Source organism: Euwallacea similis, chromosome 3, assembly GCF_039881205.1.
Source record: "Euwallacea similis isolate ESF13 chromosome 3, ESF131.1, whole genome shotgun sequence".
Classification (NCBI taxonomy): domain Eukaryota; kingdom Metazoa; phylum Arthropoda; class Insecta; order Coleoptera; family Curculionidae; genus Euwallacea; species Euwallacea similis.
The window spans coordinates 2,416,092-2,431,839 of NC_089611.1; the positions used below are offsets into that span (position 1 = coordinate 2,416,092).

At 37.8% G+C, this 15,748-nt stretch overlaps 1 protein-coding gene across 15 annotated transcripts in view; it reads left to right on the forward strand.

The window, feature by feature from the left end:
* The first annotated feature begins 13 nt into the window (after positions 1-13).
* Positions 14-15,748, forward strand: part of tou (toutatis) — a 31,948-nt gene continuing 16,213 nt past the window's right edge. For 12 of the 15 annotated variants that reach the window (XM_066406653.1, XM_066406664.1, XM_066406657.1 and 9 more), the window contains exons 1-6: positions 14-321; positions 7,001-7,069; positions 10,039-10,073; positions 12,463-12,531; positions 13,291-13,411; positions 13,867-14,178. In XM_066406653.1, coding sequence (XP_066262750.1) covers positions 13,306-13,411; positions 13,867-14,178 — 418 coding nt within the window. In that variant the 5' untranslated portion in view covers positions 14-321; positions 7,001-7,069; positions 10,039-10,073; positions 12,463-12,531; positions 13,291-13,305. Of the gene's footprint in view, positions 322-418; positions 454-7,000; positions 7,070-10,038; positions 10,074-12,462; positions 12,532-13,290; positions 13,412-13,866; positions 14,179-15,748 lie in introns of those variants that run through there. The other 3 variants (XM_066406654.1, XM_066406655.1, XM_066406668.1) reach the window with 3 other exon arrangements.

A 15,748-nucleotide genomic window follows, 5' to 3' on the forward strand; every position in this document is an offset into this window, starting at 1 on the left:
CTTAGCAAAGCAATCGGACTGACACCAAGCCTAGGTCCGGCCATCTTGTAACGACGAAGCGCTCTTGTCCGTAAAACACCCCCGAAATTCGAGATTCCGCGTGAATAATTAGAGCAAAACGCGTCACCCACGGCCCCCGGTGCGTCCCCATCCACAACTCACGTGTGCTCAAACGGTATTAATTCGGTTCTAGCAAGGAAACTTGCTAATTGTTTTTGTGTACCTAATTCGTTTTTTGTGAGTGAAGTAGCCGCTTTCCAAACGGAGATACGTAGAGAGACACCCGATAGTATTTGGATACAGTCTTGTGCCTGACCTCGAGTGAGTAACCTTATTTGTGAAACGTTGTCTTGCTCCAGACAAAAAGGTTCCTATCCGGCCTTTTTCAAAGAGATTCGTGAGTGATTTCTGTGGTGGAAGTTCATAGATTTGAGACCGGTGACTAATTTGGAGGTTAGGAGCCGATGCGTTTCTGTTTTCATTCACCATTCCTCAATAAACAAAAGCAAAACTAATTCTTAGGTCACTCATCCCTGAAAGCTGCGACAACAAGGGGGTCGCCATTTAAAAAAAGCCCTGCCGTAATGCATTCAGAAAGATCTTTTGTTTCCTTTTTTTGCAATTTCTGCCCCCTAACCATAAGAGCTGATTGATTTATATATAAACCAAAATACAAAAATTAAATACACGCATAAAAAATGCATATGGAAGGCAATTTGACGCGAACATTCTAATACAATAAAATTAGTATCTACTTATTTCCATTTAAATGCCAAATAACACGTTTTAATCCTCCGCGAACTAATCTGACGAGGAGAGCAGTGTCGGACTGGGGAAAATTACCTCTGACCGTCAACCGATCTCAAGGTTGTCTCATTTCTTAAATGGTCCCATTGAAACACAACGAAACCGATTTACGTTTTTGTATCCTAATTAATAGCAGTTCTAAATCAAGCGCAAATCATTTCATAGCCGAAATTTCGGAAATCCGCAACTGGCCTCTTTGTGGTTTGAGGAATTTCCCGATGAGTAATGATCCACCGGATCATGATCACTGAGGAAATTCTAAAATATATTGTTACCAAATCCTGTCGTTCTGAGCAGGCGATTCTAGCGATTCCGCATTCGCGTGATGTCAAAATGACGTGTCTTGAAGAATCGCTAATAAAGAACAGTATGAAGAGGACGTCATTTTGACGTCATTCGAAAGCGGAATCGTTCGGATCGCATATTAAGAGTCTTGGGCTAGGACTCTCGTTCTGCAATGTGTTTAGAGAGTCAACCAATAATGTACCTGAATTGTCATAGTGCTAACATGAACAAAGTATGTTTTGGCCTGTTTTTCATGTGGCGGTGTGTTTCTCTTCAGAAGAAACGCTGCTAAAAACGTGCGGCGAATTTTATTATACCAAAGTACTAATTAACTAATATTTTAAGGCAACATTATGTTGCCAGCTCGTCCATGAGCGAACACCGTAAGCCCCGAATCTGCACGTCAGTTTCGATGTCCCTGGTACCGTCAGCGGTACCTGATATTTTTGCTAGAAAAGATGGATCCCAACATAAAAGCATGGCATAAAAACCGTCATCCTTCGGTTTTAAGCAGACCCGAGCGGTAAATAAGTAGGTAGGTAAAAGGCATTTTATATCGAGTTTGGCTGGCTTGTAAATCGTTATTTGTTCACATCTGCCGACCAACGACTCGTACCTTTTTAATGCGGAGTACCATCGAAACTGCAGCCGTTGACCCCGATAAGCAACGAGAAAGATACTTAAATACACCTAATTATAGTACTTAGGTTCATAGCAAGCATGGCAAAGCAATGGATAGGTTTACGACTTAATTTCTTTATTTCAGACTAAGTATACGCTCTCGACTATGATAGGCCAGTGGTACCCAGATTCAGACGTTATTCTCCTAATGTGCTGCTGACTTTAACTGCAAGCTCATTTCTATAGAAACTTTGAAACCTGGACTGAAATAGAGCCTTTGTCAAATTCGTTCTTGTGGATACTAACTTAATATTAATTTTAACAACGCATTAATAATTTGGTACTAATTAGTACCAAACAAGCCTAGATCTACTAGCAGACATTACACAGGTCCACGTCCATTTAAAATGCATTTAAGATTATGACGTCATAGGAAACGGAGTGGGGAACCTCCAGTTTCAATGAACGTTGTTCTAACAGGAGAGAAAATCAATTGCAGATCGTCAAAAAATCGGTCAAAAATATGTGCAAGAAGCTCCGCAGAGTCCCGGCCAGTATACTGCGCATATTTCTGACCGTTTCTAACGGCTCGAAATCGGTTTACCCTCGGGTTTACCTCGGTGGAACATCTATTTCCTACTTCCTTGGCTACTTTCCATTTGGCCTCTTTTAGCAGAAAGGAAAACCGATTCCAGACCGTCAGAATCAGTCAGAAATATGCGCAGTCGGGTGCGCCAATCATACTCGCCGCTACTCCTTTTACATATTTCTGATGGTTTTTGTGGAGTTTCTGACGATCCAGAATTGGCGTTTTTCCCTGTTGGACAAAAGCCATTAATTTATGGAGAATTTACTTTAATCAAATAGACGTTTTACCGCAGATGTGGGTGTAAATTTGTTATCCCAGCTCACTGTAATTGAACTTACAAAAGACTATCAAGTTAACCTACATCTGTTCCTAAGAAAAACATTGTATCTAACACCGCGATAGTGTCTTTACAATACTCGATTGCCAACCGAAGCCCGCTCGCTTCGCGTCGTTTGGTCAGCTATAATCGGCGTGCTGTAAGAAATCACTTTCCGTACTTGTCAGGTAAATAACGATTACCCAACGCGTGCGAAATTATCTTTACCTTACTAGATTATTGGCTGAACTCTATCGCGGGAGAATTCGGGTCGATCGGTCAAGGTCAACTACAATCAGCGTGCGATAAAGCATCATTTTCCGCACTTTAAGTAAATATTGAGCGAATAATTATTTTACTCACCAGTTAGGGATTATTTTTTGATAATAATCGACCCTCGAATTGAACTGAATCAGAATCTGACCCATTGTTTAAAGTTGTCAATGTGAAGGCCAATGAAAACTTTTCGAAATTTCCTATCAAGTTTTTCTCAATTTTAATGCAAATTTTCGGTAATTTGTGATTTTATGACATTATACTATTTAGGGATATAATGAAAAAAATATTTCAACTCTGGCAAGAGACAACTCTATACCAAAGGTAATTTTATGATAACCCGTCTTAAACTTTTATTGCAACCAAGAAGCCACATTACAATAAAAAGTTATCTGAAGGCCAGATCTTGGGACCGATAGACTGTTTTTCGAACTGTGATATCTATATTGGGAATTTGAAGACCAATCGCCGTCAAAAAACATCTGAACTTAATCGTTTCGACGAACTTTATAGACGAAACAGTTTTGATTATTTTATTTTTTTGCCTTTTTTTATTTATAAAATTTTGATGTTTATGTATGTATACAGGATGATCCAAAGTGGTAATGCATGTATTGAGATTGAGAAACCGTAGAGGGGTAAATGGACGATATAGAAAGTGTTGTAAAAATTCATATCCGGTTTAAAAATTGTTTCAATTTTTAGTGTTTTCCCGAGAAATGGGAAACATTGCATTTTAAATTTTGCTTAAGAAGTTCGAAGTTTTTCTAAACCGAGGGATGGACTCTTGTCGTTGGTGCACTTTGTATATGTATAGGCCTGTGCACAAATCTAGTCGAATAAAATCTTCGCAAATCAACCTATATTGTTAAGTTGAGTTAAGTAAGTTCAAGCAGGGAGACAAATGAGGAGAGTAGGATGGTTAACAATCGTTCATGGAGGTTCGCTTCACCAATTTCTTACACTCGTGAGGCAAAGAACCGAAATAGTGTAAGTGCACCCACTTCCTGATTACTTTCGCACCTGTAACGATTGAAAAATTCAGATGACCTGTTGAATTCGTTATGGCCAAAAATGTGTTTATTGACAATTTCATGTAAACATTGTGCTGTAAAAAATAAGCTGTACCCATGTAATATTTTACATTTTTCATGAATTATTTAGACTTGAGTAATCTGTAGGGATGTAGTTGAAATTGCCTGTGTTTGTTTTGTGATTTATTTGAATTGTTATTTTTTGCTCACCATAAACATGCAAAATTTAGTTTTCGCTGAAAAGTGGTACTCATTTCACAAACCATTAAGTACATATTTGTGACTATCAATCATACAACGACCTCACAAACCTGGAAAATATGCGTTTACCTAGTCTAAGACGAACTTGTCTACGAGGAGCTGATACCGTTTGCAGTAGGGCAAACTCACCAGAACACTACCTACAATATATCTGTGACATTTGTGATATCTGTATTTGTTTATCAATGTTATGTATCAATTTCTAAATAAATATGATCGTTTTAATCCAGTTTTATTGTGATTTTTTTGCACCTAACACATATATATCCCATAGCGTCCTATATTATGATACGTACCATTGGATGAGTCCTGTGCGCCATTATCCGCCCACGTAGAGCAATCATTCTCAATTTTTATCCAAATGTCTAAATATTATAGTGGACAATACTTTTGCCATGATATATGTCAAATTTTATCTGAATAGTACTATACATTTAGAATTTATAAATATTTATTATTAAGTGCGCCTCATTTACTCCTTCGTCCTAATATAAAAATAATGAAATTGGTAGAAGTGACGGTTAAGACAACTGACAATTGATGACTACAAATAAGCTAAGTACATTGATTGCGCATGCATTTAATTTGAGTAGATAATGTCACGTGGTATACGAAATTTTCATAGCCAACATTGAGACATTCACTTTTAACTTATTGCGAGAGGTTGCCGTTATACATGTCTACATTTAATATGAGGCATGTAGAATTACATGAAAGGAAAATTTAAAGTTTTTCGACGGAAATATTTCCTGCAGGACACCGAATTGGAATGATGACTTTGTGGAAACGAATTAGTGTTTTCCAAGATGTTTTCTACAGTATTCCTTTCCCTGTTTAAATATTTAAACTAAGCTGAGAAGGAACAACACACTCATAAAAACGAGCATAAAACTGATATTATGTAAAATGAGCAATGTGATCTTCTCATTTTCTTTTTCAAAAATAACTTGGTTTATTTTTCTTCTTAATTAGATGCAAGGAATATGCTCCAAACTGGGCTCCTAAGAGACTCTTAGGTTAATAAAGAGAGTAGAATTCTCCGTGTAGAATGATTCTCGGAATTATTCTTTAAGTGTTTAACTTCAGTCTTTAACTTAAGTCATATTTCCAGTAAGTTAAAGCACATTTTTACTAAACTGGGCACTTAAATTTTTATTTGAGCTTTGGATTGAGCCGTGCCTAAGATTCCTCTAATTCATTCATGGATTCATGCCGAGAATCGCATGTATTTAATTTGAGAATTATTTCTGAGGGTATTTACGCCAAACTGATGCTTATACAACAGGCCCTTGTTGATCTCTTTGGTAGAATTGCCAATTTTGGAATACCTATGTGCAAAATCCTAGCAGGAAAATCTTATTCATATTCATAATTTTGCTGCATTGGCCACTGTCCATGTGAACCGGTATATCTATTCATTCATAATCTTACGAACCCTTCAGTGCACGAGACAGTCATTTTAAATAAATTCCTATTGACAAACATTTTGGGCCCGATAGAGCCCATCTTCTATTCACCGGAACCTTGCCGTGCCACTCTCATTGCAATTTTATTACAGAAAATGAGAGGAATCAGCTGCAAACTTCCTGTAAATATTGTAAAGCGAGCTTATGCGTAAAATACATATGTACATGTTATATTAGGTTTGTGGAAGGTTTTTAGTTTCCCGTTTCTGAGTCCTCTTCTTTCTTTTATTCAACTGGATCATGGACAAGTTGAATATTTAAAGGCAGGTACTCAAGCACGCTCAATGAAGAAGTTAACGGAGTGTAACAACGGCTCAATCATCTCTGTTTTGCAAGCTTTTAGCCTTTGTTTTGCGAAAGCATTGACACTACCTATTTCTAATGCAAATCGCTCCAAAATAATTCAGCCGCGTGTTTGTGAATGCTTGCCAAATCGTTTTGATCATCCGCTTCATTCGATATTAGATAAGTAACATTTGCCTTCATAAATATTCGATTATTGCGTTATTCAGCTGCCAGACAGGATTTAGATGTTGATTATAAAGTATTAGTCCTGCACCCTCTTATATATCCCTTATATCTGCACGTAAATAAGTCCGGATAGCAAAGATGCTTCTCGTTGGCTATACAGGACCGATTCCGTATCGATTTCTTGATTTGCCGCCGCATAATATAAATTTTATCCGGGAGCATTTTTCTCATCCGTCCCTCCTTGTGTTCCTACTTGTACGGCATCTTATTTCATTTTAAACTCGTTTCACAACAATTTTAATGAGTCCGATACAGCATCTACCCACCGGCCCCAGCGGTCGTCTCTTCATCGCAAAAGCGACCAGGGACAACCGTTTTCCAAATGTCAGACGGTTAAGAGTACAAAACTGTACCGACTGCAATAAACCATCGTCAGGACACGTAAAATTATGCGAAATGAAAGTAGTGCGATGGTTTATACGGTTTTGGTGTTGAATTTTGAGATTGGATTTAAGGTACAGTTGTGGAAAGGGTTGGGATGAAGCAGGGACATAGATCGGTGAATGTTAGTGCACAGTTCAATTAAATCACATTTGTAAACAAAATTCAAGGGGTCGTGTTAAACTAGATTTAGGTGTTTGAACCTGGAGCAGAAGTTCTTACCATCCATTCAACAATCGCAGTTTGAACTACCATGAACTAATAGAGTTAACACTCAATATCGACCTTACTCAAGAGATTACAGAGTCGGAAGGATCATATAGATCCATCATCACATAGACTCTCAACTCCTGACATTAATTTAAATTACTCTGTGTTTTGTGCTTCAAAAATTGATTTTTCATTTTGTTCCATAATTTCCTCTTTGTTACAGATCCACACTGGATGCTCAAAGGATTACTTTCTTTGCCTAAATGCCGTTTACAGGAATGCATGTACAAAGGTAAGCAAAAGTCATTTTGTTATACAGAGTGGTCAAACCAAAACGGACGTTTTTGTAATGGGTAGTACGTGGAGCTGTGTGATTGGACAAGATCATAGACTACCTCAATTCATAGTCCACATTGGGAAGTTTAGTTGAGTTGCAATGGAAAATAAATTTAGAGGATGAAAATGCAGTGATGATGTCAGATGAAGCTTATTTAGCTTGAAGGGTTTTGTCAACAAGCAAAATTGCCGTTATTGGGCACTTGACAATCCGCGAGAATTACATCAGCGCTCTATACACAGCCAAAAGGTGACTGTTTGGTGTGCAACCTTTAAACTCGGAATAATGGGGCCTTACTTTTTCGAAAATGAGAGGGAGCAGACAGTGACGATCAACTCGGTTCAGTACCGCGATATGCTTCAATAATTTTTAATCCCTCATCTTGAAGAAAATGAAATTAACGTTAACTGCATTTGGTTTCAACAGGACAGAGCTATAGTTCACACAGCAAGGATTTCTATGGATTTCCTAAGAGCAGTTCTCCCTCGTCTCGTAATTTCCCGAAGTGGTGATGTTCTTTAGCCTCTACGTTCCCCCGACTTGACTCCCTATGATTTCTTTCTTTGGTGCTACCTTAAGTCTAATGTGTATGTCAACAAACCAATAACCATCCAAGAATTAAAAGAAGTCATCAGAAATAAAATCCCGGCGATTCCAGACGATATAGTGCAAAGAGTAATGAGAAATTTCAACGACCGCCTGGAAGAATGCGTTGCAACCGAGAGTCACCATTTAAATGAGATTATTTTTAAAACGTAATGTGTTTTCGATTTTGTCCTTTTGGCAATAAAATTTCCTGAGTTTCTCTACATATTGAATTTATGTTCAACCCTGTACGATCAAAATTAAAATTTTGATAGGATTTTAAAATCCGTCCGTTTTACTTTGACCACCTAGTATATTTCTTCATCGTCTATTATCTCTATTTCTATTACGTTAATAAGCAATTTTTTCATTATCACGAAATGGTTTTTCTAACGTCCAAAATTCGTATAACTAAAACAGATATTAAAATAACATAAAAAAAAACAAAAACAAATAATTGATAAAGTCGTCGAGGTGTTATTTTTATGAACAGGACTGTCCTCGATGCCAAAAAGGTACCTTACTCCGTGGGTCTTTAAGATTTTCCCAAGGGGGATTGAGGTGGGTTGTGAACAATCTAAAAAAAGTCAATGTTAACTGCCACCTAGTATATGGCCATCCTTTTTTGGTACACGTTCTTAAATGAAGATAAAACATTGAACGTACGTGTCAACTGCATTCAGAGCCTGTTTTACAACTCAGGGTAATTCGAGTTCAATCAATATCCGTCAAAAATCAATATCACAATTTTCATTTCCGTCCGAGTTCATATAATAAACAAAGCCGGCTTTATGATTTGGCGCCAAGTATAATTTGATAATATTCACAGAATGGGAGCAGCAACAGCGAATGAGAGTTTTAACAGTAAAATCGACAAATTTTCTTATAGAAAAGTCCGGAAGTTCCTGTCAAACTACGGGGATCTTGGAAACGGTTAGAGATATAAATTTGAGGGGTCGAACACCCCTCTTGTATTCGCACCCTAGTAATAGGGGATTCTTATGAGCTAAAAATCGTAGTATCTCAGCCATCAATCAGTGATGTGAATTTATAAGTTTCTTTTATCAGCATTAAGATTTCGAGATACACAGGTTACAGATCGAACTTTAATGCCTATTTTATAAGTGCTGTTATGTGATGTATTGTCTAATAGTGAATATCGCGCATCTTTTTCTGCAATCTGACAATGCAAATCGCTGTCAGAGATCTCCTGAGGCTATTTAGCTGTCAAGATTGTTCAGCTTTAGGTCAGCGTAATAAAACATGTGTTTTGAATTGTACGCGTTGTGATGAAGAGGCTCTTTCTATAGTCAAAATCTTCTCATCTTTCTTTGGATTATTTGGTGCATTTTTTCATTTCTTCAACATTTGCCGCAATAGAGGCACTCGAGAAACGTTTCACATTTTTCTAACATTGGCAAGGGAAAGGTCTGTTTTATTTCAGGCGCCCCGAGACACAATGCCATGCAGGAGGCTGCTTTTAAAAGCTATAAACAGAAACGATCAATAAGAGGTTTTCTGACTAGCTTTGTGAGCTCTGTCCGGGACCCCGTACAAATGAGAAGAATGGATGTAATGACAAAATAAACGGTTTTAAAGAGAGTTTATGGATTTATTTTCGACGTTCTTGAGTAGAAAAAGGAGAGCCTCATGCAAATGGAAGTGAAATGGCCACAACCGGCTTAAATGCGTTGACGAGAAAGAAAGGAGGAGATGAGATAGGCGATTACAGATAAGTAATTACGGCAATGTGTCGCAGATGGGAAATTTCTATTTTTGTTCCAACTGCTGCCACACCTTTTGGCCATGTCCGCTAATCCGCATACATTTGTGCTTTGTTGAGTTAATACAAGTAATTGTCTTACGCGGGAGAAAGCGACAATCACCTGATTTCAGGTGATTCTCCGACGGCTGTTAAAGAAGACTTTTGTCCATTTATTAGTTAGTATCCTCCGCAGACAGAAAATTCTCCAAACCGGCGATTTGGTCATTACTTAACGTTCATTCTCCTCGAGGCTTTGCGGCTCTGAATCGGGCAACAAAGCCGCTATCGATCGTTTTAGAGTTTTTAAAAAAGGGGCCCCGGTTTAGGGCCGTTATCTACGACGAAATGTAGTCTCCTTTGGAAAAGTGATTTCTCGATCTTGCCGACAATAAGGCGCTCCAACATCAGGAGGTAATTACGGTTTCTTATAACCCGGATATTGGTAATCGTCTCACCTGCTTGCAGGGAATGCAATTTCAATTTTTCTGATATAGTGGGTTTGGCATCTAACTTGTTCGAGTAAAATAAGATCGAGAATGAAACTGACTGCTTAAAATGGTCTTTTTTGTTGCAGATTTATCCAAGGCCGCAGTATTTTAACCACTTAAGGTAAGTGTAATGGCCATAGGAGCGATTTCAGTTGTGGCAAAGTTTCAGGTTCATAGTTTTATCTGGTTTTGTAGCCGTTTGGTCAGCATTCCAGACGTATTTAAACGAAAACAAATAACCAAGACCCGTAAAATTGTCAACCATAATGTATGTGTGCATAGGGTTTTCAACACATGCATTATTTATTGATGTAGGTACGGAAAGGCCTTATCAGATATGTGGCCCATTTAGCCGCATCTCATTCAACTTAAAAAATTGGTGCAAGAATACCAATTCACTCTACGTAGTGTTTGCTTAGCGACGTTTAGCCTTTTTTGCCTTGCAATTTGTGGTATATAGAGCAGTACATAGGTTGCACCAGTAATTATTCTAACTAGGAAATTAAAGCTTCCTATACCATCTGTTAGGTACACTTTACAGCTGTCTCCATCATGTTCCCCTTTTACAGCGTTATGAAGTCAAATAGAGCAAAGGTCCTTTACTAATTTTTTGTTCAAGGTTTTGATATCTGTTTAGTTGCCGAGGCACCGAGTTCATGTTGGTACTTAGAGGATTTTCGCGATCTTGAAATTGCCGTTTATGAAAATGTTATGTATGTTGTTCAATTAATGAAAATCCATGTTCAAAACTCATGCATCTCAAAAAAATATGTATCTAGGTTGAAAAAAAATCTAAATCTGTTCAGCTATTCAAAAATATCGGGTTTTTCCTCAAAATTTTTCAAAAGGGGGAGATTATTTATCTATAATCTAACGCTGCACATGGTATTTGAATTATATAAGGTGTAACGTATCATCAAGGAGATACTTCAGGGGACGACAGCCCTCTGCAGAATAATTTTAAAAAATCCTAATAGACCCATGATCAAAAACGCATAATTTTCTGTATACCAGGTGACAAAGTTTCACATTTTTTCTCATATTTTGCAGAGTATTCTCGTTCCCTGAAATATTTCCATGATGATATGTGTCACCCTGTATATTTAAGTTTAACATTATGGATGCCGGTATAGGTAGGTGTTGCTTCAAGCACGAATAAAAAACTAAATCGTTATTGTCTACTGAGCTGCCTAATGATTTCGAGGTATTCTCCAGATATGATTTATGAACCGTATAGCTTATAGATTGATATTGACAGGCTTAAAATCTCAGAGTAAGATACCAATCAGTTTCTATGCGCAAATCAAAATAACTTGTTTAATAAGAACAGGAAAGTGAAAAACGAGAGATATTGCAGTGCAGGTTAAGTGTGCAGAGAGCTTTAGTTCTTGACAAAATGATATTTGAATATGGAATTTTTCAACCGTGCAAATTTCACAGAATCTGCAATTAACGTATCATCTGCTGCGCCCAGAGAAACATCCCCGAAAATGTCACTTTTAACGCGATTTCTCGTGCTTCAGACCCGCAAGTCCATTTATGTGATAATAACCAGACACGGTCGGGTGCACGCCGATGACCTAGCATTGTTGAACTCACCAAGCAAGTCATCAACCATTAGACTACCTTTAGAAGGTCAGGGTTACCTTTGTTGTCCAGCAAATTATGCTTTTTAAAAACACCTAAACGATATTTGCTAATTATTTCTATGCGACAACTCTTGGAAAAAGGGGATCTCTTCACTTCTAAGGTCGTTATATTATGGCTTATGGCTCAAGATCGTTGGCCTAAATGGCCGAGCTCGGTACTTGCTTCTTGGGCATTTGAATAAATTTCCAGGTTTATGTGATTATCAGTACTGAAAGTATCCGTAAATAGCTGTAATTTACATGCATTACACTGATTATAGTCGTCAGGTGTTAGTTCATCGTTGATACGTAGAGTTAATTAATGAAATATGTATGTATTACCAAAATTTTCTATTTTTTCTTATTTTCTTGACAATTTGATGAGTTGAAATGCATTGAGTTAATTTTTCCCCATTTTACTATGATAAATCGAGGTTCTTCCTTTGTTCTTCGTGTGTGTATCTGTCTGCACCTCTCCTATAATTCCCAGTCTATTTCCGCAAGATCGAAGTAAAACAAACATCAGAAAGTACTATTTATGTAATCGGATAGTTAAACAGACGAGCTAGGTATGTAGTATAATGCAAGATTCTATTTGACGCATTCGAAATTGTTTCTCCTGCTCCGTGACGATCAGATCGTTCACCTTTGGCAATTGTGTAAACGTACCTCTTTTACGTTCGCATTGAACATATCCGCGTTTGAAGATGACTGCGGTTCGTGGGTACCACCACCGACAAGTATAACGACCCATTGTAACGAAACGAATATGGCAGCAGTTAATTTTTTAAGGCGTAGACAGCCAGAATTTCGAGAGGTCGGGCCTTAAATAATCCTATTCGTGCCAGTTTTCGGATCGATAACAGATGTTCTTTGTTTCAGGTTCGAATGCAACAAAAATGGGCTGAACGAGACGCGCCTCTAGATAGGGCAATACTTCATTAAATAAAGGTATATTTCCATTGATTTTAGGCTGAATTGATGCGGTGTTCATCGTAAACATTGGAATCAATAGTTCCGTGAAAGCGCACCTATCATATCGGTGAAATGCTGCCTCGCACAGCGTATTGGCTGATGTCAGGATTAGAGATACAACATCAAATCAGTTTCGTAATGTGAATGTTTTGAACCTCTACTGATTCGTGTTTTAATATGCACAATTGCCAGTTGGGAATTGATTGTTGGTTTAAAGATAGGGCTTAGAACGAGGTGCAACTGTGAGGTTTTTTCTCTAGAGACTTTTGCCATGTAGTACCATGCCTAGTAGGTACTCTTACCCTCACCCCTCAATTGAAGTCTTCAATGTGGATAACGTAGATTTCTTTAGCCACTAAAAGAACTACTATCCACCTATTTTACTACCGCTCCAACCGCAATTTACAACCTAATTAAATTAATTAAACCTTAAGTTACCTGGGCTTCGTCTTACCTGTCTTCCGTCCACAGGCCGTGGTGTCAAGACAACCAGTTCCCTTAAATTATTAAAATGTACGTGAATTTCTTTTGATACCTTTGCAAACAACATAATACTGGTTTGACAGGTTTTATAATAATTTGACGCCGATCTGTCTGATCATTCAAACTGTTTTTAAGCAAAATCTTTAAAAATAGCTCATTTTGAGCCTTAAGGGCCCAATGCAAAGCCCAAAGGGCCACCGTTAGTTCAGTTCAAAGTAGTATTACGTGCGAATTCAGGAGTTTCGTTTGCAGGATTGTGGATTGGAAATGGATAAGGAAAATGGAAAGGCCAACGAGAGTCCTTCCGGTTCGAGCAAGGTGTCCAACGTGCAAGACCCAGCTGCTTTACTCGATGCTGCCAGTTTATTCGGAGGTAAATTTGAATTGATACTATCATAAATATAAACTGAGTATTTATTATAATACACGGTATTTCCTAATTGATGGCAAAATTTACTTCGAAACCCAGATTTTACGTAACTAGATCAAAGTCCTGCAAACTTTAGCAAAATGGTAATATCCACGGAAACGTGAAAATAACGTAGTATTGGTCAGTTTCGTGGGTTTCATGGAATTATCTTGCAGGTAAAATTGCCAATACATTAATTTAGTGGCCTGCAAGGACTAATTTCTCGGTTAAGAATGAAGTCATTTTCTCACATAAACGTGTTTAAGGCGTCAATTTTTGAGATACAGAATGTAAAAAATTCAATTTTTTCCTTATAGTTTCTAGAGTTTTCGAAGTTTTTTGAAAGCTCCGCTTTGTTTTTACGGAAATTTAAGCTCTTGCTAAAGTTAGCAAAATCTTTACATTTTCTAAATTTGCAGCTTATTGGCCTAGAGGCGATGCGAATGCCGCCAACTTGTTCGCAGCAGCGGGCGGTTTCGGTTTACCGCCCCATGCTGCCACTGCCCTTCCCTTCGGAATGCTGCCTCCAGCCGCTTCCTCGCAGTCTACGAGAGGCGGCAGTGCTTCGTCCTCAGCTTCAAGCTTGCCGCCCAATTACCCCGCAGTTTCATCGACCTCTTCGACTCCGGGGGCAGCAGCTGCAGCCGCCGCCGCCTACAGCAACGCGGCCTACTCCAACACGTTATCGGTGGCGGCAAGTCAGGCGGCTAGCTTAGGGATGCCCGCTGCAAGTAAGTTTTTGAATTATTATTTTAAAAAAATATGGAATAATAAATTAATTTTCTGAGAGAGCTACGCGAAGTTCTTCTGTTGAGTTTGACTATAATAGTATTTTTAGCGAGAAGCGTATTAAATTTGCTTTGAGCAGGGCGATAAGTGCCCTTACCTTTCCACCCTTGCATAAATTGCAGCAGCAATAGTGCGGAAGCGCATATTACGCTGGTTTTGGGGGAGCGGACAGGGTTAGAAATGAGGGTTTGTAGGGAACGGAAGAGTCGCAGGCGACACACTTATTGTGTAACTGAAACTTTGCGTTGAAAAGGGGTCGATTATTGTGCAATAAACGGTTAAAAATTCAGTGAGGAAATGTTTTTAATTTGCTTGGCCTTGCATAATCTTGGGTCATCATATTAGTTAGGGTTTGTTACGCGTTATAAGCATTAGGCCATTACATTAAAATTATAAACTGGCGAACTTAGGACTTATTTTTCTTTGTTAGATTCAATTTATAAAATAAGGAGAAAGCACGAGCCAATCGCTCAATATGTCAGAAATGATGTCTTTATGCCCGTCCTTATCCCACTTTCCAAAATTAGTCCAACTCTTTCTTTTTTATCTTTTATACTCAAACTGAACTGATTCTTGAAATTTTCAAGGGCTATTGTAGTCTTCTTCTAACACACTCAAATAACAGAGAGATATAACGTATTTTCCCGATTTTGATTTACGTGAAATGCCTGCAGGACTATTCTTTAGCTTGATTTGCCAGCGCAAAAATACTAGTTTTCTTCAAAATTTATTTATTTCCGATTAACGAAAAAGTGACATTTTAATGATGCAAAACAGGCTGTGAAGTGTCACTTTTAATGCCTAGGTCAGTAAAGTAACCCTTTTACAGCATATGCATTAAAACGTTTTTCAATCGCTACAGATTTGAGAGACTTTTTTGCTTGTGTGCGAGATCGAAAAATACTGAATTTTGCGAGATTTGCTGGTTAATGCGTTCGTAAAGCTGTTAATTCGAGTTTAGTGTGTTTCGCGCGATTTTTCGGGAGGATTTTAAGGACTTTTAGATGGTTATTTGGGCTTTTGTGGATGACCAAGACGCCTCGTTCTAACGTAAAATAGTCTTAATTTTAAGTACTGATAAACTTAGGCAAATTTAGAACACATTTTTGAGAAGTTGAATTAAAATTTTAATTTAAAAAATGTCAACTTAATTACACGCTAAATTATTTTGTCCAATTACAGCTACGTTTTGTTGACACGTGTTGACAATTGTGCTCTGATTGGTTGACATCAAACCGACAGTTCGGAATGTATTTTATGGTCGGAGCCGTAATTACCGAAAATGTGAATTTAATCATTAGCATGTACGAAGCGTCCAACAACTAATTATGACATACTGGACACGGCTGAACCACAGATTCTTTGCCGAAAAATATTGATTTGACCTAATTTATTTCCATCAAAAAGCCGATAATAAGTAATATATACAGTGATAAAGATTTTTTTTATAATTCTGGGGAAATCTACAAAATTTCATGCAAGGTGTTTTTTGGATGGAAAATTTCAATTTTA